Source organism: Melozone crissalis, unplaced genomic scaffold, assembly GCF_028551555.1.
Source record: "Melozone crissalis strain CALT ecotype California unplaced genomic scaffold, PUWL_Pcris_2 ptg000026l_1, whole genome shotgun sequence".
Classification (NCBI taxonomy): domain Eukaryota; kingdom Metazoa; phylum Chordata; class Aves; order Passeriformes; family Passerellidae; genus Melozone; species Melozone crissalis.
In genome coordinates this window covers 9,217,002-9,242,586 of record NW_026535804.1, presented here as the reverse complement: position 1 = coordinate 9,242,586, position 25,585 = coordinate 9,217,002, and the positions used below count along the sequence as shown (strand labels likewise).

Below are 25,585 nucleotides of genomic sequence, written 5' to 3'. Positions count from 1 at the left end.
TTTGGCAAAGAATTAAAGTTAAAATAATTGGGTAAACCACAAATGGAGGAGACATCTAGCAAGAAAAATACCAGGAAAAGACATTAATTTCACACTTCAAATGAGATTTTTAACATGAAAGCTGAAGACTGTATTGTTGTGAACTTGGACTGTAACCAGCCTCAGGTAGATTCATTTCTCTCACTGAAATGAATCTTCAGTTTGTTTTTAAAATTAATTGCCAAAACTAAAACATAAATCAAACATTGATTGAACTGATTTTTTCTGTAAATTGATTTAGCAAATAATGCAGAGCAGGTTGAAAGTGAAATTAAAAGCTGTCCCAGAAACAGTGGCTCTCCCATCAGCTTGCACATCCCAACAGCACAGATCTTATTTACTCCATACTTGCTCCAAAGTAAAAGCCATGATCACATGATAAAGGATATTCTATCCATAAATGGTATCTATGGCACTTAAAATGTCATTTTATGAAATTATTTTAATAATGCAATGCTGGACATTGGATGCAATCTCTGCAGGATGTAGAACACCAGAGCATGAGATTATTTCCTTTTGAGCTGCCCCCTCTTCTGAGGTTATGGGGAGTTTGCAGATTGATTTTAAGGAAGAACATTACCATAAAAACCCCAGCTGAGGAAATGTGCTTTTAAAAATTTGTTGCATTCAGCCTTTTATTTTACCAACATTGTTACCCAATTCCTACCTTGACAGATGTAGATACTGTGGTCTTTGGGTGGGTCCAGAACTGTATGTATCAATGCCATAAATTTGAACAAGCAATACAGTTTCAGCAGCCTCATCCTTTGAAAACCTTGGGATCCAAAGCCAGCAAAAGCTCAATCAGAAATTGTTACCATCTGAGTTTACACGGCTCCATCTCAAATACCATGGATTAATGCTGAGGGAAAGTCAATAGTGCTAAATTCACCCTGAAGGTTAAACCCATGGATTGCCATGGCATTAGGGACCAGGGATGAGCTCGGCCTGCTGCGGCTACGGCCACCTAATTCAATTAACATTTACGTTCTAAAAAATCCTGCCCCATTTGCAAGTCCTAAGTAATATGGCAAATATGGAACAAATTATCAGCAACAGCAGGGGAGATTTAAAATATGCATCTTGGGTTTGAAGTCGCTCAGGAACCTGCGGTGATGCAATCACTCAAACACAGCGATCCTTATGAGCTCAGCTTTGCCAGGAATCCCCGTGCTAACTATCTTCCCGAGCCCGGGTGACACACAGCTGCCAAAAACTCATCCACCACCACCAACGCCTGCAAGTTTCGCACATCAGTTGTTTCTCAGCGACTTGGAGTGGTGCTTCCTGACCGCTGTTTATCAGAAATCCTTTTTCAGCCCAGGGCAGCGCACAGAGTCCTGTACTGAGCTGGGAGAGGGTGGTGATGGCTGCGCGTTCTGGGGGCTCAGCCTGGGTTTGGCGCTGGGTGTGGAGCCAGGGCCGCTGTCCCATCCCACCGGTGCCGCTCACCTGAGTCCCGAGTGCCAACACCTGCGACAGCGGTGGCCAAAGAGAGGCCGCGATCCAGCGGGATGCGCCTCAGCATGACTGGGGAGGGACCCGCCGGGCCTGGGGCAGGGCTGCGGGCAGTACGGGCAGTACGGGCAGTACGGGCAGTACGGGCAGTACGGGCAGTACGGGCAGGGGTTTGGATCCCCCTCCTGTGGGGCCGCTGCGGGATCCCCCTCAGGCGCTCCCCTGAGGACGGCGCCTCTCCCGCGGGACCGCCACTGCCCCGCGCTGGCCAGGAGGGGGCGCCGCGGCGCCCGCGGGACGCCATGTTGGGCACGCGTGAGGGGACAGCGTGGGGACGGGCCGGCGGTACCGGGGACATTCGGGCAGCCGCCCTCGAGATGTCCCGAACACCGGGCATGGCACAGGCAGTGAGCCCCGGGGTGTCCCACGCACACCCCGGGCTGTGCCACACCGGACACATCGGTGCTGCGAAGGGCGGGCTCAGCCCGTGCCCTGTACCGAGCCCCAGCCGAGCCTTCTCAGGACAAAGCTTTGTCCCCCTGTCACCGCAGCGGCACCAGGGGCTCCGGGGTGCCGAGGTGTAAATCTGGTGTAAAGCTGTGCAGCTCTAGAACTGACCCGGCGGGCGTCACTCGAAGTAAATTAGGACACACTGACTTAGGCTGGTAGAAATATATATTTCAGTGAAAAGTAAGCGTTGCACGGGGTGTCACGGTGGCACAGAGGGTGATGTGGTGATTTATGACAAGCCAGGATGGGCTGGTGTCCTGCACTCCGGGCAAACCAGGAGCAAGTCAGGCGGACAGCGCTGCTGTGCTTTGCTGCCGTGTTGGAGGAGAGGTCTGCAGTGCTGGGCATCACCCTGCCGGGGTTTTTGTAAAATTCCCTTCTCTGGGTATCCAGGAGAGGGGAAGGCATGCTCGGCTTTGCTGTTATGTATGGGTTTTGGCCCATGGCAGAGCCGGGTCTCTGTCAATGCCTGTGGGGATGGGCTGTGGAGCCAGTTTGACTCAGGACAGGACTGTGCATCTGAAGCCAAGCTGCAGAACCAGCTGCAGGGCACAGGCTCAGGCTGGGACCACAGACACACTGAAATGCTGGTTTGCATCCTCCCAAACTAAAGCTGAAAAAGCGTGCGGGGGATGCACCCAGCTCTCTAAGGCAGGACGAGCGGTCGGCGTCGCTCCGTGGCTGCTCTGCAGCGTACCCGAGGCAGCGCTTGCAGCCGGGTCTGCATTTACGCTCAGCGCATCTGGAGACAAGCGGCGTGCGGCTCGTGTGCTGGAGCCGGGCCAGGGTTAAGCCCCAGTAGTCGGAGCTGGATCCCTGGTAGCACTCGTGATGGGAGGTCAGCGGCAATGAAAGAGCCCTAGTAGTTTGAGAAGGAACACACCAGCACCTCTCCTGATGGGAGGTCAGGCACAGTGAGCAGGAGGGCCCCCCTCGTGCTGGCAGCTCCGTTCCAGTGTTTGGCTGGGCTCCAGAAGATTAAAATAGAGCCTTAGACTGTCCCCTCGGCAGCACTGCCAGCCAGAGCCCTGACAATCCTGGGGTTGTACTCAAACGTGAGTCCCTTGGGAGCGTGGGCTTTACCTTAACAGCTGAGGCACTGAGTAGGTCGGAGCAGGCAGGGTTGTTGCTCTTGTGACTCAGACTCGAGGAAGAGAGGGATCAGGATGGAGCCACGAGAGAGCAGGGGATCAGGGCCGAACTACAAGGCACAGAAGGGGGAAAGAAGCAAGTGTGCCCCAGAAGAAAGTCTGAAAAAAAAAAATCCTTGTTCTGCTGTAGCTGGGTTCAAAGCATGCGAGTTGGGCATTCCACTGTTTGAGCTCGAGTTCCAATTTAGCTCCTTTCTGTGACCATTTCAGGAAAAGAGAAGATAAGTTAAAAAAAAGAAAAACCAAACCAATATTTTCCTTTTTCAAATATTTTAAAAAGCACTATGGGAAAAGACAAAGGCCATGCAGGTTCTTGTGAAGAACCCCCACATAGGTGGAAAAATCTTCTGTGGTCTAGAAATGATCACAGCTGTAGGGAACAGGAGCCACGTTCCTGTGATGAAGGGCTTCAACAAAAAGCCCAATTTTCAGAAGTGAGGGGCCCTCCCAAGTACCACTAAAATCAGCACAAGTGACAGATGTCAGTGTTTCTTACAGAGGGTGGCTCAACTCTTACAGAATTATTTATCACCATTTAAGGCATCCATACTTGAAATATTTTGCTTCAGGGTTATAAGGAAGTGATAACAAAGAGTGCCAGACAAAACATTTTGGCACTGCCTTTTTCCCCCCTGTGAAATAATATTTGGTTGAAATTTTGAAAGAATCTATTTTGAAAATATCACACAGATTCAGTAAAAAAAATGCTGACTGCTAAATTCAGTGATTTTGATATTTCAAGAAGAAGCATATATATTTACTGGTATTAGAGGCTGTTTGTCTTTAAATTTCTTTAATAGTAGTTTATAAGGCTTAAAAGTTGCTGCTCCATTTATTTCTGTAATTGAGTGTCTGTGTGAGCAGAGAGTGGATGATTCTACCTGACTCTTTTTGGTATAATAAAGATGAATTGGACAGTCAGAATAAAAAGATGTTGCTCTCACAGGTAAGAAAAAGAAGTCCTACTGATTAATTAGCACCAATTAATGAATATTTATTAGTTAAAAACTTTAAGAAAATAAAAACCTTTTTTTAGCCTTTTGCTAAAGGATATATTTGAAGAGAGAGATTGAAAAAAGCAGTCTGAGGAGGAGAAGAGCAGCCTGGGGAAGAGAACAGTGAAGCTTATAAATGAAGATTTTTTTTTTGTGTGTGTGTTTTCAAAGCAAACAAAAACCCCAAATAAAACCCAAAGCTTTTATTTAAAGACAGAATGAAAAAATAAGTTAATAGTTTGTTCAGAGAGATGAGAATTTATACAGGTCAATACACTGGAGTGAACAGTGAAATGGGGATCTTTTGCTGTCAGAAGAGCGAGTCACAAACATGCCCAGAAGAATTTGTAACTTCTTTCCAGTTGGTTTAAAAGCTTTTCAGTAAAACAGCAGAGAACACAGAGGCAGGTACAGAACAGCACTGTCCTTCATGGCAGACGGGTTGGAAACGTCTGGGGGAGCAGCACTGCTCACTCACTGATCTTCTGGGAGAAAGGGGAATCTCAGCTCAGGGCAAGCAAAACATACAAACAACCAGGCTCCAAAAATGCATGGTACATGCAGAATGCACCAGAGAGAGGAACTGAAGCACATGCACACAAAAATCCTGCTTTGTCCTGCACTCTAATCCCCTGTTAATTTCTTAGGTCACTGTACATGAATAATTACTTGCATTTTTTTTTTTTCTCCTTTTACTAACTTAGTAAACATGGTTCCAACCTTTATGTTTTGGAATAAAAAAATCACGGTAGTGGAAATGACAGACATGTTTTATCTTACATTTTGAGAATTATTTTGCTCTGCCACTTAGCTCCACTTTGGCTGTGTTTTGGTTAAAATATTTTCCATGGGTGAAAATATCCAATATCAGTCCAGTGGCATGCTGTTATTTTTGAAGCTTGCATTGAGTTGGGATGTCAGAGCTGAAATACAGCCCATGGTCACCATGGACATTGCCACATGTGCACAGGAGGCTGCTGCTGGGAGGATGCTGACCAGGAAATTGTGCCCCAGCTCTGCCATGAGCTGTGTGACCTTGGCCATGACACCGACTCCAGTTATGGCATCATCTGACTGTAAAACACATTTAGCAACCTGTCCCTCTGTGAAAGCAGGTAAACTGTGACCCAGAGCAGAGCTCTTCCAGTTTGACTTCAGCCTTCAGAACAGAATTGTTCGTGTTTGCCTTGCTTACATACAGTAACACAGCTCCACTGCATTAGAAGTGTCTTGTTTTGCTTTTTTGTGTACAAGAATATGTGAAAAAAGTTCAGTTTCTGTTGTCTTTTATGGGAGGGTATTTTCACCCACAAACCTGGGAGCCATGCCTATTTCATTCAGGTTTCTGAATTAAAATAAAGATTTGGAGACCAGATTTGAAAGCTTGGCCTTAGAAAAAGACACTTTCCAATAAAAAGAAAGGAATTCAGGGAGAAACATAAACTATGTTCAGATTTCCAGGGTTTGTAAAGTTCACATATGGGGGTATTTGATGATGGTCAAACACAGCTTGTTTTCAAGAAATACTGTTTAAAGATTATGCACAAGTGCATGTGATATTTAAGATCATGTGAGTGTACACACCAGCATTTCTTTGTTAATGAAGACTTGAAGTGCATAATTTTAGAAGATCACAGGAGTGGTAAGAATGCAAGAGCAATTCAAGTCTTCTAAATCTTGAAAGAGCTGAGTTTCTATGATATTAGATCAAACAGAAAAATCCATGTTAAGAACATTTTTATGACAATGATTCACTCAAATAAACTTAAGATTTCTTTTACCAACCGATCTTTTTTTTTCTAAAATAGTATTTAATATCTGAAGTTATAAAAAATATTTGTAGTCCTGAAAATTATTTTTATTGTCTATTTTATGTACTATTCATGCCTCTTTCAGGAATTATTAAAGAAGCATGAGTCATACGGCACTCATTTACTCTTGGCTTGTGGCCATCCTCAATATATATTTTGATTTTTTTCAAGCCATTCACAGGTACATACACGTGAAAATATTGTGTCAAGCCCCAAGCTCACAGTTAGCACAGCATACATTGTTCATCGAGATATTTACAAAGTTTTAGAGCACATAAAATTGTGCATTATTTTGTACCAAAATTTAAACGTTAACATACGCTTGGTTGCATATATAGAAACAAGTTACAATAAAAATCTCAACAAAGACAACCAATAAACAGCCAAATTGCTATGTACAAACAAGGCAGGAAGCAATTAAACTCTACCTCGCACATTTCACTTAAATTACTTTTTCTCGGAGGGGAAAAAACAAACAACCCCTCTTCCCCTCCCCCAGGTCCCCAATAACCCTATTAAGTCTTTGTTTTTATCAGCAAAATGACTGGAACTCCCATTGCATTCAGAAGGGGATCCATTTGCATAACATGGGGGAGAAATGTGGTCCCTGTTAGAAGGAGCAATAGTGAATTCTGCAGCGAGGGCTTCCCCAGCACAGCTGGTGTCGCACAGTGTGCTGGGCTCTCTCTCTGAGCCCGGCTCCAGCCATCCCTGTCACCTCCAGGGGAATATTCTGGGATCAAATGCCTTTTGTCTTCCTTGCACACACCATTTTTTACACCAACATAAATGTTGTTTTCATGATGGCTCCACTGGGCCAGGTCTCAGGTGACACAGAGCTGTGCCTCAGGGTGTGCTGGTCTGTGCATGGTCTGTACCTGACCCAGCTTCAGTGAAACTACTGATTTACACTGCTGCAAAAGAACCTGGAGTGAGGCCCAAGGACAACAGGACTGTGCCCAAATGGACCTTTACATAAAGTAAACCACAAAAACTCTGTGCATTCAGCTTCAAATCTGCTCAATAATTACTACAGTTCACAGTAATAAGATAGATCAGTGCCACACCAACTTCTCCAATGTCAGATCAGTTTCACATTGCTTTTCCAAGAAAGAAAATGAAAATAACAATAAACATAAAAAGTTTGTTCCTAGTTTTTTGAAAAGCTACAGGTGTTTTTCTGTATCCTAGTGACAGCCAAGCTTAGTAACACTTCCCCTGTTATGGGCTGACTGGTGTAAGGGCTGAATCTTGCCCAGGATGCTGTGCTGTGAAAAGACTGAGGAAGGCATTCCAGCCTGGCTCTTATTGACCCCAAAACTGAGAACTGGCTGAGAACCAGCTCCTGGGTCAGAGCTCACAGACACCAGCACTGAGGAGAGGTGACCCTGAGCTGGTGGGATCTCTCCAGCATCAGCAATGGTGGATGGGCAGCTCCAGAGCCTGATCAGATCAAGGTGACCCCTCCTGGCTCTGCAGAAATGTCTGAGCCAAAGGAGGGCTCTGGGGGCTGCTCTAGGATGGGTGCCCTGCTGGCCAGTCTCTGTTGCCAGCTCCAGTGTGCCAGGGTTCACCTTGGGGAATGCTGCCCTGCCTTTCTGCAAAGAACATATGGGGCCAACAGCCCCCTTCTCACTTCTGGGCATGATTCAGTCTTATGGATTCCACTTCATGTGATCAAAAGATAAGTTATACTTACAAATAAAGCATTCTAGTTACTTATGTTTTTTTTTGTAGTGGAAAAATCAGAGACCCAACCCGATGAAATCTCCATTGTCTGAAAATTCAGGGCCTGTTTACTGAAAATAGTTTTTGCTGATGGCAAAGTTCAACACCTTAGAGAAATTCAGAGTAAGTTCCCAAACTGTGTACCCTATTTTCAAATACACTATACCTTTGTTGTTTGTAAGGCTGCATTGAAATATTACATAACAGTCACGAGCCATGCATTTAAACACCTTAAAAGAGTTGACCAGCAACTTAATGCATTTCTTTATACAATTGAGAATTTAAAGATGAACTGTCACTTTCCAAAACACATGAATGTTCAGGATAAAATATTCCATCTCCCTTCTCCCCCTTTAATGTCTATATTTAAAAGCATTATTTTATAGATTTCTTTGTCTTACTATGTAAAAAAAAAACCCAAATTTTAATTAGTCTCTAAAACAAAGTAAAAAATACAAGTATGGGAAATAAATGCTGGAGCCACAGGTGTCTTGAGACAAACTGTCCATTTGCAGGCTGCCTTTCTGTGGATGCAAGAAATTTTGAATGTAAACCTTGCAGTTTACCTATCTCACTTCCTACCAGCAGAAACAGGTAAGTTTGAGACCACTAAACAGGGAGATATAGTCTACATTTTTTTCTTCTTCCTGTGGAGTCATTAATATTAAAGCACTGTATTCTTTTCTAGCCAGTCCAAGTCATGGCTAGAAATAGGAGGGACTGGGTTCAGACCAGGAGAAAATATAATCCCTGAAAAATGCAGGACAAAAGTTCTGGTGCCAGACGGATGAGTAAGAGAGACCCAGAAGTTGCAAAGCCCAAGGACCCTTTGAGAGAGGAGAGCTTCAAGTGATGCAAAGAGAGCACAGGCACCTTTGAATGAATGTCTGCTGGCCACTGGAGCTGGTGTGGTGCAGGCTCTGGGCCCTGGCACTGCCCAGCTCTCTGCAAGAGCTCTTGGAGGGGCACTCGAGCTCAGCCTGGAGAAAGGGCTCCCAGTAAAGGCCTGGATTCCTAACCTTAATTTGATTCTGGACTGTGAGCCTTTACTCAGCTCTATTCAGGGGAGTCACTGGTGGAGTCACTCTGTGGAGTGGGGCTAAAAATGCTGTGCTGTGCATTTTCCAGGATTATTTTCAGTTGCTGAAGTTGCTTGTGAAATGTGTGTGTGATGTTCCTAAGAAAACTGCAGAAGAATTGTGATTTGTATTATAGAAAGGCACTGCTTTCTACTATTTATTTATCTCTGGGTGTTCACTACTGTTCTTTCAAGGACACCCAAAATTGGTAGGGATAGCAGTTTTGAACAAAGAACATGTATTTTTACCTGAATATAAGTCAGTGCTTTATAGCCAGAAGTATTTAAACCCAGAACTATCAGTTAGTAATTTGACTAATAAAGTTTGTGGAAGAACCTCAGTCTGGAGGCAATAGATCAAGGAAGCACATCCCATTGGCCATCACCTAAACACTACTTCCTTAGCAAGGTTAAAACTAGGACAGGATAGATTTTGGCTGGTATTTGCACCCCCAGAGTCAAGTTTCATCTCAGCACAGAAGATTATGATGAAGTCAAGGCCTTCCTTCAAGTAGAGAATCCAGTCCTTTATGAACTACATGACTGCTTCTGGAAAGGTCCAGCAGCAGGAGCAGACAAGAGATTGTTCCATCCTTATCTCACCAGCAGTGTGTGCCTCTTTGCTGGGCGTTTTGCCCTCATTGTCCCTGATGAGCCAAAGAAAAGTGAGGTGGGTTTCATTTAGGAGCATCTTGTTTTATCTCATCACTTCCTGCAAAAACATAGGGCCTCAGTGTATGGTTATTTTATTCTTTAATAGTTTTATGGCAGTTTTCTTTAGAGGCAAAACAGATTAGGGGAGCCCTGGCAAGGTCCTGAATACTGGAAAATGGTGTCAATTATTTTGGTTCTGCACAGGAGCATTCCATTGTTTGTCTCTCCCTGGTGAAAAGCCTTTTGCTAATAAACAGAATGTGAAGTAATCAGCCCTCAGTGACAGTCAGACTGTCCTGCTTGGCTCTGTGGTGAGTCAGGCATTCCCCATCCCCAGTTCCATACAATGTGTGCCCTTCTAGCTGCAAATGGGCACTGCCACTGCTGCTCCCCCTGCATCTTCTCACCCACAGGAATTTTTGGTGTGGGTCTCATCCAAACCCTGTGGGAGTGAATGGAAGTCTTTCCATCCTCACTGTGGATCAGGTAATGAATGAGTATTTTTTGTCCAAGAAGTTAACTTCCTGCTCCCAAAAAGAGAAGTTACAAATGTAAATCCCTTATAGAAAAATTTTGCCCTTCCTATCACTGCAAAGACTCTTCTTGGCTTCCACATACTGACCAAGCATAAAATAGTGAATAACATTTATTTTTGAATTTATGGATTGAGTTCGCAGGGATTTTAATAGCACTGGGGTTATGGAAGTGCTATTTTAATAAGGACCACAGATCATGGGCCCAAATCCTTACCTTTACCTCAAGGACTTGTAAACTCAACTATTTAACTCAAATCTCTTTATTGGGGGCCTTAGAATGTATCCACCTGGAGGCTGGAAAACTGAAAGGTAGAAGGCTACACAAACATGGAGTGAGGGAATTTAACCAGCAGGAATGTGGCCTATAAAATTAAACTTCAAGAACTGTTTAAGAAAATTAAAGCTTGTGCAACAGCTGGGGTTTCTCTACACATTAGTTCATTTCTTAGTAACTTCAGTGTTAGGGTTCTTATTAATATAGATTTCATTTTTGAGATCATCTTCTGTAGTTCTTGTTGTGGTTGCAAAGGACAAAATCCTGACTCACTGTAATTTGCCTTTACACAGTACAGTAAGATCCCAACCTCCTTATCACATTACTATTATTTGGGGCCCAAAGAAAAAAAAAATCTTACACTCAAACTTCATCCCAAACTTTCCTAATATGAATTGCCAGAATATCCCAGCTTCAGACATAGTGATCAAATACCCATGGAGTTTATGGTGAATATTCAGGAATAAAAATAGGGGTGTTTCTTTCCAATGGGTGTGTGAGAGTGATGCCAACACAAAATGTGCTCTTGTTTGGTGGGGAAAAGAAAGGAAAAACTGTGCTTCAATCTCACATACACCCTGCATATTATTTGTCTAGAACCTGGCCTCATTCTGCCTGCTCTTGACCTCAAAGGTTCATCTCCTGAGCTTTTAAAATAACTTGCTACTTAAATAATTTGAAATCTAAGCTCCTGAAAAAACAATTGTGATAATTATGTCAGGCTCTGACAGCATTCAGAGATGGTGTTGATTACATTCTCTATACATTGAAAGAATTTTCATTTCTTTAAGTGGCTAGAAACTCTGGGTTATCTGTTTTGCTAGACCCGTTAGTATTTCAGCTATATCCAACCTAAATTCATTCAAGAGAAGCTGAAAAGCAAAAAAAAAATTGCAGGAGGTGGTGAGAGACAAGTTAATAGACCTTTAGGACACAGTCCTAACATAAGGTCATCGAGGATGTTACAACTTCTGATAACTTGCAGGCAGAACCACTCATGCTTAAAATTTTGCATGCTCAGAGAAACATGGAAATGAAGAGACCTGCAAAACCTGATACTCAATTGCACATTGTTATGTGGTGACTGTTACGAGTCTACCTGCAAAGCTGCAGATGCCAGTGACAATAATGCTCCCTTCATGACAGATGATACCTCTGTGAGACCAGAAATCTGGTGATGAAGTTGAAAGATTAGGATTCTTTAGAGTGGCACAAGCTGCCATTTCAGGAGCTGGATTTTCACCAGTGGTTTTGAAAGTATGGCCTTTGTGATCACAATGCTCATACCTCATGTGGAGTGATGGGAAGCAGTGCAGGATTCTGGGGTTAAAGGGTGCTGCTGAAAACTTCTGGGACAGCAGAACCCGACTGCTCCTCTGGCCCCGTGATCTGTTGCATAGCACTGTGCACATCTGTGTGTTCTACAGCCTCTGTGCTCATCGCCCAGGACCTGCCCTCTCCATCCAGAAATGTTTCATAAGGCTCCACGTGTATCCTATGGACATCCTGCCTTGGCTCCTCATACCTGCCTTTGCCGTCCTCTGGAGGGCTGGATGCATGAGGTACGAAGGTGCCCCGAGGCCCATCGATGGGAATGGTCACCTGCTCGCTGGAGGTAGGTTCTTGAGCCAGGTCTGGGGATCTCATCGGGTGCTGGGTGTAGACACCCTCTGACAGAGAGCCCGCCTGCGTCTCGCTGTGCACGCGCAGCCAGCGGTGCTGCCGGCTGAAGTAGTTGTAATGCTGGTGTTTCCCCAACTTTTTTTTCCCTAAAAAGCCCAGTGGCTGCTTGGAGCTGGAGGACTTGTCCGTGCTTTTCGGTGTAAGCCCTGACAGTGTCAGACTGCTCATCTGCTCCGTGCAACAGTCAGCACTGGTGTCCAGGGCACCACACTCTGTCAGGCTGTCCCTCAGCGCCAGGCAGGGCTTCAGGTCGTGGGCTTGGAGCACGTTGGGTGCGCTGCCACCCAGGCCACTGCCAGCCTGCTGGGAGATGTCCTGGGACGAGGAGTAAATCAGGTCCAGTTCCCTTGGGCTCAAGGCATCGCTGGAGTCGTAGTCACTGTCGGTGGGGAGGAACACCTCGGAGCAGCCTTCTTCATCCGAGCAGGGCTGGGAGTCTGCAAGGAGAGCTGGTTAACACTCACAGGACAAGCTCAGCAGAGACGTATCATTCATGTGGGTTTTGTCCTAATTTTAAATCTCCAGTGCTGGAAATGTATGCGTGTTTCCTCTGTGAAATTGCCACAGGCCGAGGTGACAGCAAAGGCAGTCAGGGAGGATTTGTCAGGGAGGAGTCACAGATGTGTTAGACAGGTGGTGGCAGAATTAGGAAAACCAGAAAGAATTAATTTATTATGTTAAAGATGGGGAAAAAATTGAATTTGAATTGGGATTAAGTTCTGAGAGGATCTGTTTTCTTTTATCTTGCTTTCACTAAATTTCATAGACATGGAGATTTGTGAGAGAGAAAATCTCTAATTCAGTTTCTGTTTTTATTAAAGATGTCAATTAAGTTACTCTAGATTTATATCTCTGTAATGGTGAGCAGTGTGCAACAAGTGTGGTAAGAGGCTCAAGGCACAACATGGATGTTGATAAATAAAAACTGCCCTTTTGGCCATCAGGTGCATTGTGTGTTCAAATCCAAAACAGACACACAGAATTCAAATGCGAATTTGAGGACCACATCTCACACTGACACTGAAATTGCTGCTGTCTTTGGGCTTCAGAGGGATCAATAAGATAATAAATAGTGGCATGTGTGATAGAATAGATTGATGCTCCATTGCCATGGATAGTTCATCTTAGATTCCAGGAATTAAACATCGATTTTATACAGTGCTGACTGCTCACTTGGAGCTTGTGTAAATTGCCATAGAGCCCAATATTAATGAATCCAGGGTGTGCAGGACAAGATAAAACTGCAGTTTGCACTGTACCAGAGCCAAGGATTATTCTGTATTCATGGTCTGTGATACAGGGGAAAAACAGCTCAGGGAGGGGTGCTGAGAAAGAACACCACTGTATCATGGAGTGAAGCAAAGCACCAGCCTCTTCAGGCTTCTTTTCTTAACCTCATGAAATCTAATCAGAATAGATTTATTAATTTTCCTTAACTGTATAAAACTGCCAATTTGAAAAAAACACAAATTATTATTACTATAATGGTCATGGCAGTTGTTTAATGCAGCATCTGTTGCTTTTGTTTCTGCTATTTCATTTACTTGTTGCTTAAAGACATCTCAGCAGAATGATGGTTTATTTTTTCCTCCAAAGTCCTTATTCTGTTAGCAAAATGGGTGTTGTTGTTTCATTTGCTTCATCTTTATTTCCTGTGATCCATTTCTTTCATCAGCTTAATTTTCTGGCTATGCAGTGAAGTAATAATGGTCAGTGAGGTGGGTACTTATTTGTGTAATTTGTGTAATTCAAAATGCTTCTCAAAAACACTGAAAACTCCGAGAGGTGTGTGAATGAAAACAGCTGTTAAACTGGACAATTGGCACTAAAATTTGCTCTATCAAAACAAAGCAAGAGGGGTATGAGAAAAAATTGCTGCAAAACTGAGGAAAACTGAAAGCCTGGAAAGAAAATGGCTGTTATACCTGAGATACAGAAGGTGGCAAATGGAAAATCTGGAAAAAATTGAGTTAGATTCTGTCAAATTAATGAAAACTGTGGGGAAGAATAATAGATACATGAGTGATGAGAATGGGTCAATAGCTTTTGCTAACAACTCATGTCTCATCAGTCAAACAAAACTCTGAACGTGTGCACAATAAATACACAGCCATCATCAGAGCTATGAAGGGCTTGTGATAATGTTCTTTAGCATGGGCTCTGCAGCTGAAATTGGGACAGAGAGAAAGCTCCCTCCCTATGAAAGAGCAGATTGTTGGTGTAGGCAAAAAAATGAAGCAGTCAGCTTCCACCATGGGTGGATTTTACTGGAATTCTGGACATCATGGAGAAGCCAGTGATAGCACTTGTCCCTTCCAACCTGTGCATTAAATGATCTGGAATAGTGAGGTGACAATGTTGGCTGATGATGAGCAGTTATTCTGAGTAGCTGAAAGTAAAAAATGATTGTAAAGATTACAGAAGGATCTCAGTATACTGAGTGGCAAATGATTGGTAAAATGATTGTTAAAATACCTTGACAGGTATGGGAAAAATTTACTCCTTTTATGAAAGGACGTACAAAAACTGTTATAATTAAAAGTGAGTTCAAAGAGTGCTTGGTAAAAAAAGAAAAGTTCTCTTACCACTCACAGCTTTTCTCCTCTGGATTCTGGGCTCAGGAGAAGGGGGAGGTGAAGGAAGACAATCTAGATGTGAAGAGGTGGAGCTCATTTTCTTTTGAGAGTGTTCTTCTGAAAGATCCACAAGCTTCTTTATGGGCAGGCCTGCTGCTGGCTGCTTGTATCTTGCATACTGCAGTGCTTCTGTGATCCATCTCATGTCCCTCCAGATCTCATCAATTTGCTGTGAGGAAAACAATAGTGACAAAATACAGTTAAGTATGAGTATTAATTCTACCTAAGTGTGTTCTTTTTCAAGTGCAAGTCTGTAGTCACTGCCAAGAGAGAGCAGTGTGATCCCCCAAAAGATTGAGGAGGTCTGAACTGATTTTGGTTAAGAGGCACCTCAATTAAGAATGTGTAGTTAGGAGGGGTGAATCCAGACCTAAAATCTGACATGGAGAGAAAATGAAAATTGTATTTTGATGGAGTAAAAATATGATCAGTTTATAGCACACCTGGAAGTTGGTTTGATTCTGCACTGGAATAAAAGTGAGAGATCTGGAGCATCTTTGCAAACCCAGGTCAAAGCAATTGCTCAGGTCAGACCTAGTTTTTATCAAAGAACATACACATGTGCAGATACATAAATGGAGGGCAGAAGCACAGCTATGAGCCAAACTGCAGTTTTCCCTTACCATTTTAGTCTCCATACATTTTAAAAGTATAAATCTACACAAAAGCAGTAGTAAGACATGCCTTTTGATGGCAATAAGAGACAAGTGCCTAAATCAATAGCAGGATTTAAGTTAAGTATCTCTGCAGAGAGGAAAAATGCTGTTTAATGTGGGTCTGAAGAGTGTTTTGATAATTGAACACTTTCAACATCTTTAAGCATCATCTTCAAGCCATTCAAGATCTTTGATGGCTGAGCAAATGTTGCAACCATCAAATGAGAGTAGCTGTGAGTAAATACCCTCCTGCTGCAGTGTCCTTTCTAGAATTTCCCGTGCACTTTTCTACAGAAGGTTCTGAATGTCAAGTGAGCCTTCTTATTAATACTGCAGTGTTTGAGGGAAGCTGCCTTGCAGTTACACAAGCTACATTCTGCAAGAATGCAGTGGGAGTTCAGTCAGTAATGGAGAGGCAAAAGTGAGGGGTGCTCTGTGCAGTGACAATTGTCTGCTGGGGAGTGCCAGAGGGATCAGAGAGCCTGCTGACTGATATTTGAAGGCAACTTCTCTTAGCTGGAGATATTTCACAAAATGCATATTCAAAGTGTGAAAGTTACTCCCAAGGGATGCTGTAGATGCCAGATTTGCTGGGGTAGTTCCTGATGAGCTGTGTTGGAGGCAGGATAGCTGGGCAGCTGGATCTTGGTTTTGACCTAGTATGGCCATTTTTATGTAAAGGTGAAATCCCGACTCCAATGATGTCAGTGCAAGCCTTGCCACTGAGTTAATATGAGCTAAGAATATACATCAATAAGAATAGAAAATGGTTCAGAGATTAATTCATAATCCTGCATAATTTCAAGACTTCAGTGTAGCTCCATGAAGAGAATTCCAGTTAGCAAACATCTTACCTATTTGATTTTAGAGATTTTATACATCCTTTCTGTGATCCTCCCTCAACCCCAAACAAGAACCATCCTGCATGCAGTTTATTAAAATGCAAATCCTGTTGGGATTCTCCCAGGACATTGTAATGTACGGTAGTTCTTTTACAATTTAGGAACATTGGAAGCATTACATGATAGGACTTACAGCTTAACTTCAGTTTTAGTTTCAGTGTCTGTAGATTTCTTTCCTTTCTCTGTAACATTTTGGTAAAGATTCCAGGTACCTTACATTCTGGCTGGGGTTTTTTTCAATAATTTTTACTTTTCAGTTGCCCTCTGACTCCTTTTCAGAACTGCATTTATATAGAGTCCCTTGCTCTTTACAATGTTTGGTTTGTGTAGTGACTTCAACACTGTCTTAGATCTGGGATCACACAAATGCTCTTGTGGTTTCGTGGTCACCACTGAAGATTGTGGTATGTGGTAGGCAGAGATATTTTTGCCAATAGGTGGAATGCAGCTGGTTTTCATTTGAGAGGAAACCTGACAAGCCTAATACACTGTCACAATAATTCAGCACAAAACACAGAAGTTTAAAACGTTCTTCCATATTTTCCCAGCATAGATATGTGACTCAAACACTTCGGAGAAGAGGAACACTGAACTGTCTATACAGTACCTGCATATTAATATAAAAATGCTTGGGTTTTATGTGAAGGGTAACAATATTCCAAATTCTCCTGCAGACTGCAAGAAAGCTAGATTTTCTGAGTGTGAGAATGGGGTGACTGAGAGTGGGAGTACAATGGATCTTCCCTCTCTGCCCTGCTGCAGGTTGCCCAAAGCTCCAAGTGGACAAGGCAAAGGGGGTCTGCATATAGAACAAAGATAAATAGAAATATTATCCTTTTGTTCTGTGGAGGGCCACACATCTTGTCAATGGGATAAATGGTGTCTTGGCCCCTATTCCAACAGAAGAGAGCTGGAATATTAAGATATAGAGCTGAAAAGTTATTTGCATCTCTCTTGTAGAGAGACAGGTCAACCATGCCCATAGATATACTCTGCAAAAGTAATGAGCTTTATCTATAAATAACCAATGATCAAAATCATTTGCAAAAGGACAAGATTTACTGTGCTGTGCAATGGAGTGTAGTTCAAAGAGTCCTGAGTTGAGTAGGTAAAGTCTTGATTTGGGAGCAGTAGAGGAAAATCAGGATGAGGAACAGAGAATAAGCAAATTGGACAAGTGTGGTAACCCTGGGGATCCTCCTGCACTGGAGGACTGAAGCAGTGCCACTGCATGGTGCTGGCCAGGCTCACAGCTGCTTTTGGGGCCAGCTTGACATCTGAAATGCAGAGCTGTGTCCCTGAGCGTGATATTGTTGGTGGAGATTGTCTCCACAACCTAGTCTGAATTTTCATTTTAATTTTTTTAATTGCCAAATTATTGTGGTGAAAAATGTCCCCAGTTCATACAGACAAAGAAAAACTCTTACACAAATGAATGCCCAGACATGGTGCTAGCTTACCTCACGTTAGATGGGAGGGAGTTTTACAAGCAGACTGACACATTTCTTTATAACAGTCTAGTATAACTGTCATTTGATTTTACCCATAAAAATCCTTCTATAAAAGCAACAACTAAGGAAAGCATGTTCTGGGTTTGAATTTCATAAAAACAGAATTGCACTTTTGATACAACTGCTCTTTTTATGATGTCTGTGAATAATTCTCCATTTAGATTTCAAATTACAGCCCCATGCAATTTTTAAGAAAGCCACCTTAAAATCTCCTTGGAATAGTCAGAAACAGACTATTACCTGTATGTAGTCTATAACTTGCTGGTGTCTTTGTTTGGCTGCAGCGACTTCACTGTCTGAAATTGCTTCCCTCAGGGACTGCTGGGTTTTCAGAGAGTCCAGCTCTATGACAGCAGAAAGGCGGCAATACAGGCTTATAAATTTTTCCTTGTAACAGCAAAAATGAGCTGTGAAAAGACCAAGTGCAAAGGAAAATTGTTACATTCTGGTTATGAAATATGAAATCCTTAGCTTTCAGAACACAAATTTTATTAAATATAGTAACTAACTCTTGATGGGTTTCTTTAAGCTAGAAATGAATAATACAGGCTTCAGTTCTCCTCTCATTTACACTGGATTTACTCCGTAGCTTCACTGATTTCAAAAGAGTAATTTCTAATTACATCTAAGTGAAGGGATAATCAGGTCCTTAGTATGCAGCTCCAGAGGCTATCTTGCCTTTGATAGCTTTAATCAGAAAGGCTATTTCTGAGGCTTTTATAGCTCATCATTTCTTTTATCAAGAAAGTAGTGACATGGCTGGAAAATGAAACTAATATTTAATTTTTTTCTTAAATTGAGTGTTTCAGAATGAAACAAAAAGTTGAAGGCTGATAACTTTCTCTTGGACTGTGCTGACTTAAATCAGAAACTTCAATGTAAATGACTCAGCAGGAAAGGCATTGCACTGTTATCACAATTTGGGAGAAATAATTAAAACTTTTTTAGGTGTTACCACACATCATCTTCTGAACTCTTCTGCAGAAGGGTGACACAGAAAGTTCAGACATGACCTCTTGCTTTGTGTAATTTGACTTTGGAGCAGCACAGAACTATCCTCTTTACCAGAGGTAACAGAGACAGCATAGCTACAGTGCCATGGAGCTTTGCAAATGTCAATTTATCCAGTGTGTTAAAGATACATTATTCCAGGACCTGCCACTGCTCAGGCAAAGCTGAGCAGTTTCCTCCCCAAATGGCAGTGCAGACGTACTCATACTTGCTGAGGGAGAGCGAGTTTTCAGAAATACTTCCCCATTCATTGGTGCTGCAGTAAATGCAAACATACAGCTGACCCTGTTAGAGCAGCGAGTGCCAGTGGGATTTACTGCTGCTGCTCCCCTGGACTGGGACAGGGCATTTTTCAGGGTGTTCCAGGTGTAAAATGCATATATTCTTCTCATGAAAAATATTTAAAAAAAGAAATGAAAACAGTGTCCCGTGTCTACTTATCCCTTACAAACAACATGATTAGAATAATTGAGAAGAGTTTGTTCAACTGAGAGATCCAATCACAGAAACATTTTTAGCATTAACAATAAAGGCCTAATCTGAACACAGACATCTCACAAAAAAGAGTGAAAGAATGAATTCTACCTTCTGGTTTCAGCAATGCCTAGATATTGCAGGGATCCAGTGTGAATAGTGTGTGGTCTTCCAGTACATATGCCATATGTGGTGGACTCTTGAGTGAATTACAGCTGCGGTTTCGGCTCCAGTGCTGAAGTTTCGAGCCTTTGTGGTTTTAAGTCAGACCCTTTAATGTTACTTTAACAAATGTTACTTCAACGTAGTCTTTTGTGGTTATGCAATTATATAGTTGGTAGCCACCAGCTAATGGGGAATGGAAGCTTCTAATATTTGAGATGTGAATCACAGTCACTTTATAGAACATCAGGGATACATATATAATAAGTCATATTGAAATGTCATCTGCCTTTGGCCTGAGGATTGCTTACTTAAAAAAATACTCAAAAGTAAAATTCAGCTTTCCATACTGTTTTCTCCACCATGAACTGTTTTCCCACTGTAGCAACATTGCAGAACAGAGAAGGTTGCACCAGGAATGCCTTTTGGGAGGTGGCTCTGTTGCATGTTTGGTGGCACCGCACCATCCCATGCAGGCTGTGTCCCTGAAATGAGAGGCACTCCTGCCCCTGGCCTGTGTTCCACCTAATGAGAATCAAATAGCCTGCACAACCTCTAGTGAGGAGATTAATTACATCAGAGATTAATATGCTCTGTGGATTAATTTGCATAGCAGGGCAGCAGGCCCCCTCACCAGCACCAATGATGTGCTCCGTGCTCAGAGGCCAACAGGCTTCAGGGTGGCGCATCAGAAGATAAAAGTCTGGCTCTAGGGCACTGCAGCCACGGCCATGCGACCCAAAGCACTGAGCTAACTCTTGTATTAGCTGTCCTTTGAAGGGGTAACTTCTCCTTGGCAGGCTACACCATGTATTGTGTGGCTGTTCCACTCATAATTGTGTGGCAGCTCAGCTGGCATCTGTCCTCCCACAGGCAGTAGAAAGCCCCAGAGCTGTCACAGCACCACAGTGGGCTGTGGCTCATGTGCCATAAATCCACTGCTGCTGCAAATGCCTGATCCAAATGAAATTTGTGTTGCTGGGTGATGGTAGGTCATGGATGAGTAGTGACTACAGAAACACAGGCAAGGCAACACCCTCCATGAATATCTAACCTCCTACATAAATGATTTGAGCAGCACTTGGCTCTGATAGGAAGGTAATGGTGTCACACAAACCTCTGACAGGGACATCACTGGGACACAGCTGCCACTAGAGCCTTTCCTGCAGTGGCTCCTGGTGCACTGACTCCATCAGTTTTGGCTCATATCTTTCTCTCTTCTTGAAGGCAGAGGAAAGAAAGATCTCCAGTTTTACAGGCCAGAAAGAAACAGAGCAGACTGACATGTAAGGCTCAGCAGCCCCCACATTTTAATATTCTTTCTAAAAAGAACTGTTAAGTCTTTATGAGCTGCTTTTATGTGGAACCTTTTCTTTTCTCTGTGGACCAAAGAAGAAAAAATGAGAAATAGAGGACCTTGAAGCTAAAGCATCTTATGTCTTCTGTGAAACAGCTGGAAAACTTTGTTTTGGGAAATTCTTGCCCAGTCAGCAATGCAGTGGAAGAAGAGAGCTGAATCTGCTACAGCAGAAGATGTGCTCTCCAAAGAAAGAGATTCAAGTCCAGTGCTTGGGCATTTTTCGCAACAGGCTTTTGGTGCACCACAGCAATAGGACAGTCTCCTGCATTTTTCCAGGTATCAAAGAGAAAAAGATGCCCTTCATATGGGAAAATCTATTCAGACCTTTCACAAAGCTGTAAAGGAGTCAGACCTTGAGTAGGACCATCTATAATCAGGATCTGCATAAATCCCCATTACAGAACCAGCAATTATCCTTGCGACAACTTAGAGAGATGTTTTTTGCATCTCCTGTCACACTCCAGCCTTGCTGTGTCATGTGCAATATCTCTTGGTTCTGATTTTTAAAGAACATCATCTTGCAAAGCAGCTTATAGACACATAGTGGATGACTGTGGGCCTTGCTGTCTGCTCTGCATTTCAATAACGATGGCTACAGTGCATGCTTTAACTGCCCTGCTCCCTCTGTAACTTGTACACCGTTCTAGGGAGTGTTGTTGCCAAAGCCATCATGTGATTTATTGACTCTCCACTGGGACAAGGGGGAAAACAGATACAACTTTGTGATTTTATTATAAGGAGACTGGGTTAATATTTCTAGGTGAAGCAAGCTACTATACCAAGTTCAAACATCTGAAGAGGGAGGTTAAGAAATCCTGAGTGTGGGGTGTAAGGATTATTCTGTCCTGGGGCAGTGCAGACGTCGTCTGAGGCGGGGAGCAGGAGAAGAAAGGAGACATTGTGACCCAGTTCCAACACCTCCTGTGTGTACAGACGGAAGTGCTTAGCCTGTACGGGGACACGCGCGGGGGAAGGAATAGGAGAGAATTACAACATGGCACTTATATAAACAACACCCCAAATGATATAAAACATTAAAGAAAATTTGCACAACATCAAGCTCGGAATTTTTATAAAACGTAAATATTTGGGGCGGGGGGGGTGTGGTGGTGGCTAAATGTGGGTTCATGTCACTACATAAAATAAAGATTTAAAGCTGCAATGTTCCACATTAAAACAACACACACAGGCACAACCCCCCTGAAAACAACATTTATGTTTCTTATTAGGCAGAAAATGATCACATGCCATGTGCTTTTCAAGATTATGATTGCATAATTATGTGAAAACATGAAAATGGATTCAATTAAAAACCTTTAAGATTCAATTTAGGGTTGGTTAAGAGAAATATGCAGCTCTCCCTCAACACAGCACTGAAAAGGTTTAACAAGTGCTGCAGCAAGAGAAAACGGCCCAGGCAGAAGTGGCCTGAGGCTGCTCAGAGCTGCTGTGCGCAGCACTGCCTTCTGCCCTGGCTGTGCCCCAGTGCCACTGTCCCTGCTCCTAGTTACCACAAAAATAATAAAAATACATAAATAAATCCGTGGAATTAAAAATGCAATTCATTAACATAAAAGCTTGGTGCTGAGCCATCAGACCATTTGCATCTGTGTTGAACTGCAAGGTCATGTTGATATCCATCTCTCAGGCACAATGCATGAGCTCAGATGCTTGGCTGAGGAACATATTGCACAGTGATTTCAATATTTTAGTCCCTAACTCTAAAAGAAGAGAAGAAAAGTTGCACAAAAGGTATAACCTCCAAGCAAATGCAGTAATATAGAAACCTGTACAGAGCCCTATTGAATTAGAGCGACTGACCACAAGGCAGCACACCATCTGTCTTAATTTTGGATTTACTTGAGTCTTACTTGGCTCTTCCCTAGCTACAAGGTGAAGCACTGATGGATTCCTTTTTAAAAGCAAAGCCTAAACCTTTCAAAATCAAAAAATGTAGAACCAGGTTAATTTATTTTAAGACCACATCTTTTTAGCTGGACAAACAGACTTGAAGTGATATAAAGATGATTTACTTCTACTTTAAGACCTCTTTACCTTTGCAGACCAAAATAAAATGGAATTCATGTAAACAAGAAACAAACTTCTTAGCTTATTTTTTCATGGATCTTGCACATCATAGATTATTCTCCCTGACTTTATTTATTCACATATGCATTTCTTGTACCTAAATGTAAAGCCAGAAGCCAGACACCTCTCCTCACCCACAGAAATCTAGAGGTCTGGGACTTTGTGTTTTAGAAGGGGTACATTCATCTGTGTGCAAAAACCAGCAAAATGCGGTGTCTTTGCTGGGCCTTTCCTACAGCCTCACTTAGAGTGTCCCAAAAAACTGTCACTTGCTGTACTTGCCTGCAAAAATGCCTCTTTTTCTTTGTCAGCTTCGTAAAGGTGCTCAAAACTACAACTTTCCTGCAAAATTGCCTATTTGGACCTGCCTGAAGTTGCACAAATAAGCTAAAAGATGAAAAAAAATAGCAGGCAGTTGAAATTTGCCTCTTAATCCTTGAGTGTTCACATGTCCAGGACAAGAACTGTTTTACTGAAGATGTTCCCCCTCAGAACAATGGAATACAAAACTTCTCTGCTTTGTTTTTCAGTGACACAGTTTTGTAGCTTTTTGCTGTGTTTTTAAGAATGGGGTATTAAAAAGGTGATAAATCCCACAAAGGCAAATACCTGATGCAGAGGTAGATTGATCTGTTTGAGGAGAGCTTTCACTGCTGTCTGGAGCTCATACAAGAACAATTGAGTAGGGCAGTCTGAAGTATGATCCATACTTTCCACAGATTCTGAGCCAGAAAGTGTTTGGATCCATTCCCACTCATCTCTGTATGTTGAGTCAAGTTAAAATTAGAAATATAACAACAGTTCAATGCACAAGCAGGAATTCAGTGTATGTGCATTTGGGGTCTGTTGATAGTTTAATCCTCATATACCAAAACATTCTAAACTTGTGCTATCTTGATTGAACTTGGAAAAGTTTTATTTTTCTAGCACATGTACCTCAGGCTGAACATTCCTCTGGAAGTCCAACTGCCTTTGAAATATTTCAGTAAGGCTTCTCACTCCAGGTTTTCTCTTTCACATTCTGCATTCCCTATCTACCACAATATTTTAAAAAACATGCATTTGAAATTGCTACAATTAGCAGGAAGTTTGATCTCTGTGAAGGACTATCTTCTACTGACTGCAGCCAAAGAACTTCCTGCTTTCCTCCATGTGTCTCTGTTTGAGACCTGATAAACATGGGAATCCTAGTTCTGGATCCAATCCCTAATTCACCCTGCCTAGTATTCAGTCTTGAATAGCAGCCAGCATCAAACATTAAAAAAAAAAAAGAATGTACAGGAAACCCCACTACAAGACAAGTAATAGTTGTGGTATAATCTGTTCCTAAATAAAGATCTGATCTGAAACTTCAGGAGTCAGGGATTGCTATAAACTCTGAAGCCTTTGCCTTTCTATTCCTTCCAACATTGTTGTTAGTATTCAGTATTACATTCTGGATATTCTCATTGTCTATGTAAATATCCAGTTCCTTTTTCCTTGTGCAAAATTCTCAGCTGGTTGCTGAAATCATACAAGAATAAAAAGCTCCAGAAAAAGATCAATAAAATGTGTTTTCCACTGGGCAAGGACCAGGCAGTACAAACAGGGCCCTTGCCAATGGATAAGGGGAGCAGTGGACAAGGGGAAAATGGCTTTTCCAAAGCACAGAAGTTTGCTGGCTTGTTGCATTTATAAATATGGTTTTCAATTGCTGTGGGTTTGCTGTGGTTTAGGGTGAAAAAAACCAGATATCACACAAGACAATAAACAGAAAAATTCCCCACAGCAACACTCCACAGTCAGTGAAAATCCATGGAAAGGGTGGCACTGAATCCACTGAAGGCTGAGTCAGGGCTGCAGGCTATGATCTTCTGAACAGGTCATTGCCCCTGTGCAGGGCTGGAATAACCATGGAATACCATCCTTAGCAACCAATGGGCCCCATCCATGTGCTCTGGGTGGGTTCTCAGAGTGCTGGGGAAGCTCAGGTGCACCCGTTCAGTCCAGCAGGGCTCTCTGGGATGGCACAGCCTGGAGCCAAACCCTTCTGCCACACTCCAGAGCCAAACCATGCTGCACCTACAGCTTTGCAATGGCAGAATTGCCTTGGCATTAGCATTTGATCAATTGTTTCAAACTTAAAACAACTGTTCTCTCTCTCTCTGTGTAAGTAAATCTCTGTGTTCACTTACTTGGAGACGTTGCTGTTGTCTCGGATTTTGACGTGGCACAGGACATTGGGCAGCTTCTGCAGCACGAGCACTTTGATCTGATCCACGGAGCTGCAGAGCTTCAGGTAGCCCAGGTACAGGCCGGGAGGGAGGCGCTGCTGACTTCGTTTGTGATAGGAAAGTATGTCCTGGTTTGAGGGAAACAGTCCTACATAAAATCCTCTTCTCTTTTTCCACATAAGCAGAAGAGTTTGGGTGCAAAAAGCAACAAATGTTTTTACAGCCGCCGTTCCCAATTCAAAAAGCACTTAAGCACATGCTTAAGCATATGAATAATCTCTGGTAGCTCGGGTGCACTTGGACAACTTCTCACTTAAAGCCATACACAGGATCTCTAAGGTCTCTGTGTCATGCAGGAATTGGCTCTGACAACCTGAGGTTTCAATCTTCTGCAACTGTGGTGTTTAAACTGGCTTAAATGACCCCCACCTCTGCCTCCTGTCTGATCATTTCAGTGGTGAGCCAGGTCAGGGAACTGATTCCTCTGGAAAACAACTTGGGAAAAGGAGCAGTTGTTTTTCAGCTGAGCAGTTCCCTGGTTTGGGTTTGGTTGGTGGCTGCACAGAGGGAGCAGGGCAGCCCTGGGGCAGAGCTGGGAGAGAGGGGCTGCAGGAGCCAGCGCTGTCCCCAAGGAGATGCCAGCCCACATCTCCCC

At 42.9% G+C, this 25,585-nt stretch overlaps 1 protein-coding gene across 1 annotated transcript in view; it reads right to left on the bottom strand.

The window, feature by feature from the left end:
* Positions 1-8,916: 8,916 nt before the first annotated feature.
* Positions 8,917-25,585, bottom strand: part of ANKFN1 (ankyrin repeat and fibronectin type III domain containing 1) — a 104,248-nt gene continuing 87,579 nt past the window's right edge. Inside the window, exons 14-19 of the mRNA XM_054278836.1 lie at positions 24,892-25,058; positions 23,327-23,477; positions 21,409-21,577; positions 17,863-18,029; positions 14,503-14,722; positions 8,917-12,354 (exon numbers count right to left, since the gene is read on the bottom strand). Of these exons, the coding sequence (XP_054134811.1) occupies positions 11,561-12,354; positions 14,503-14,722; positions 17,863-18,029; positions 21,409-21,577; positions 23,327-23,477; positions 24,892-25,058 (1,668 nt within the window). The 3' untranslated portion in view covers positions 8,917-11,560. The remainder of the gene's footprint in view (positions 12,355-14,502; positions 14,723-17,862; positions 18,030-21,408; positions 21,578-23,326; positions 23,478-24,891; positions 25,059-25,585) is intronic.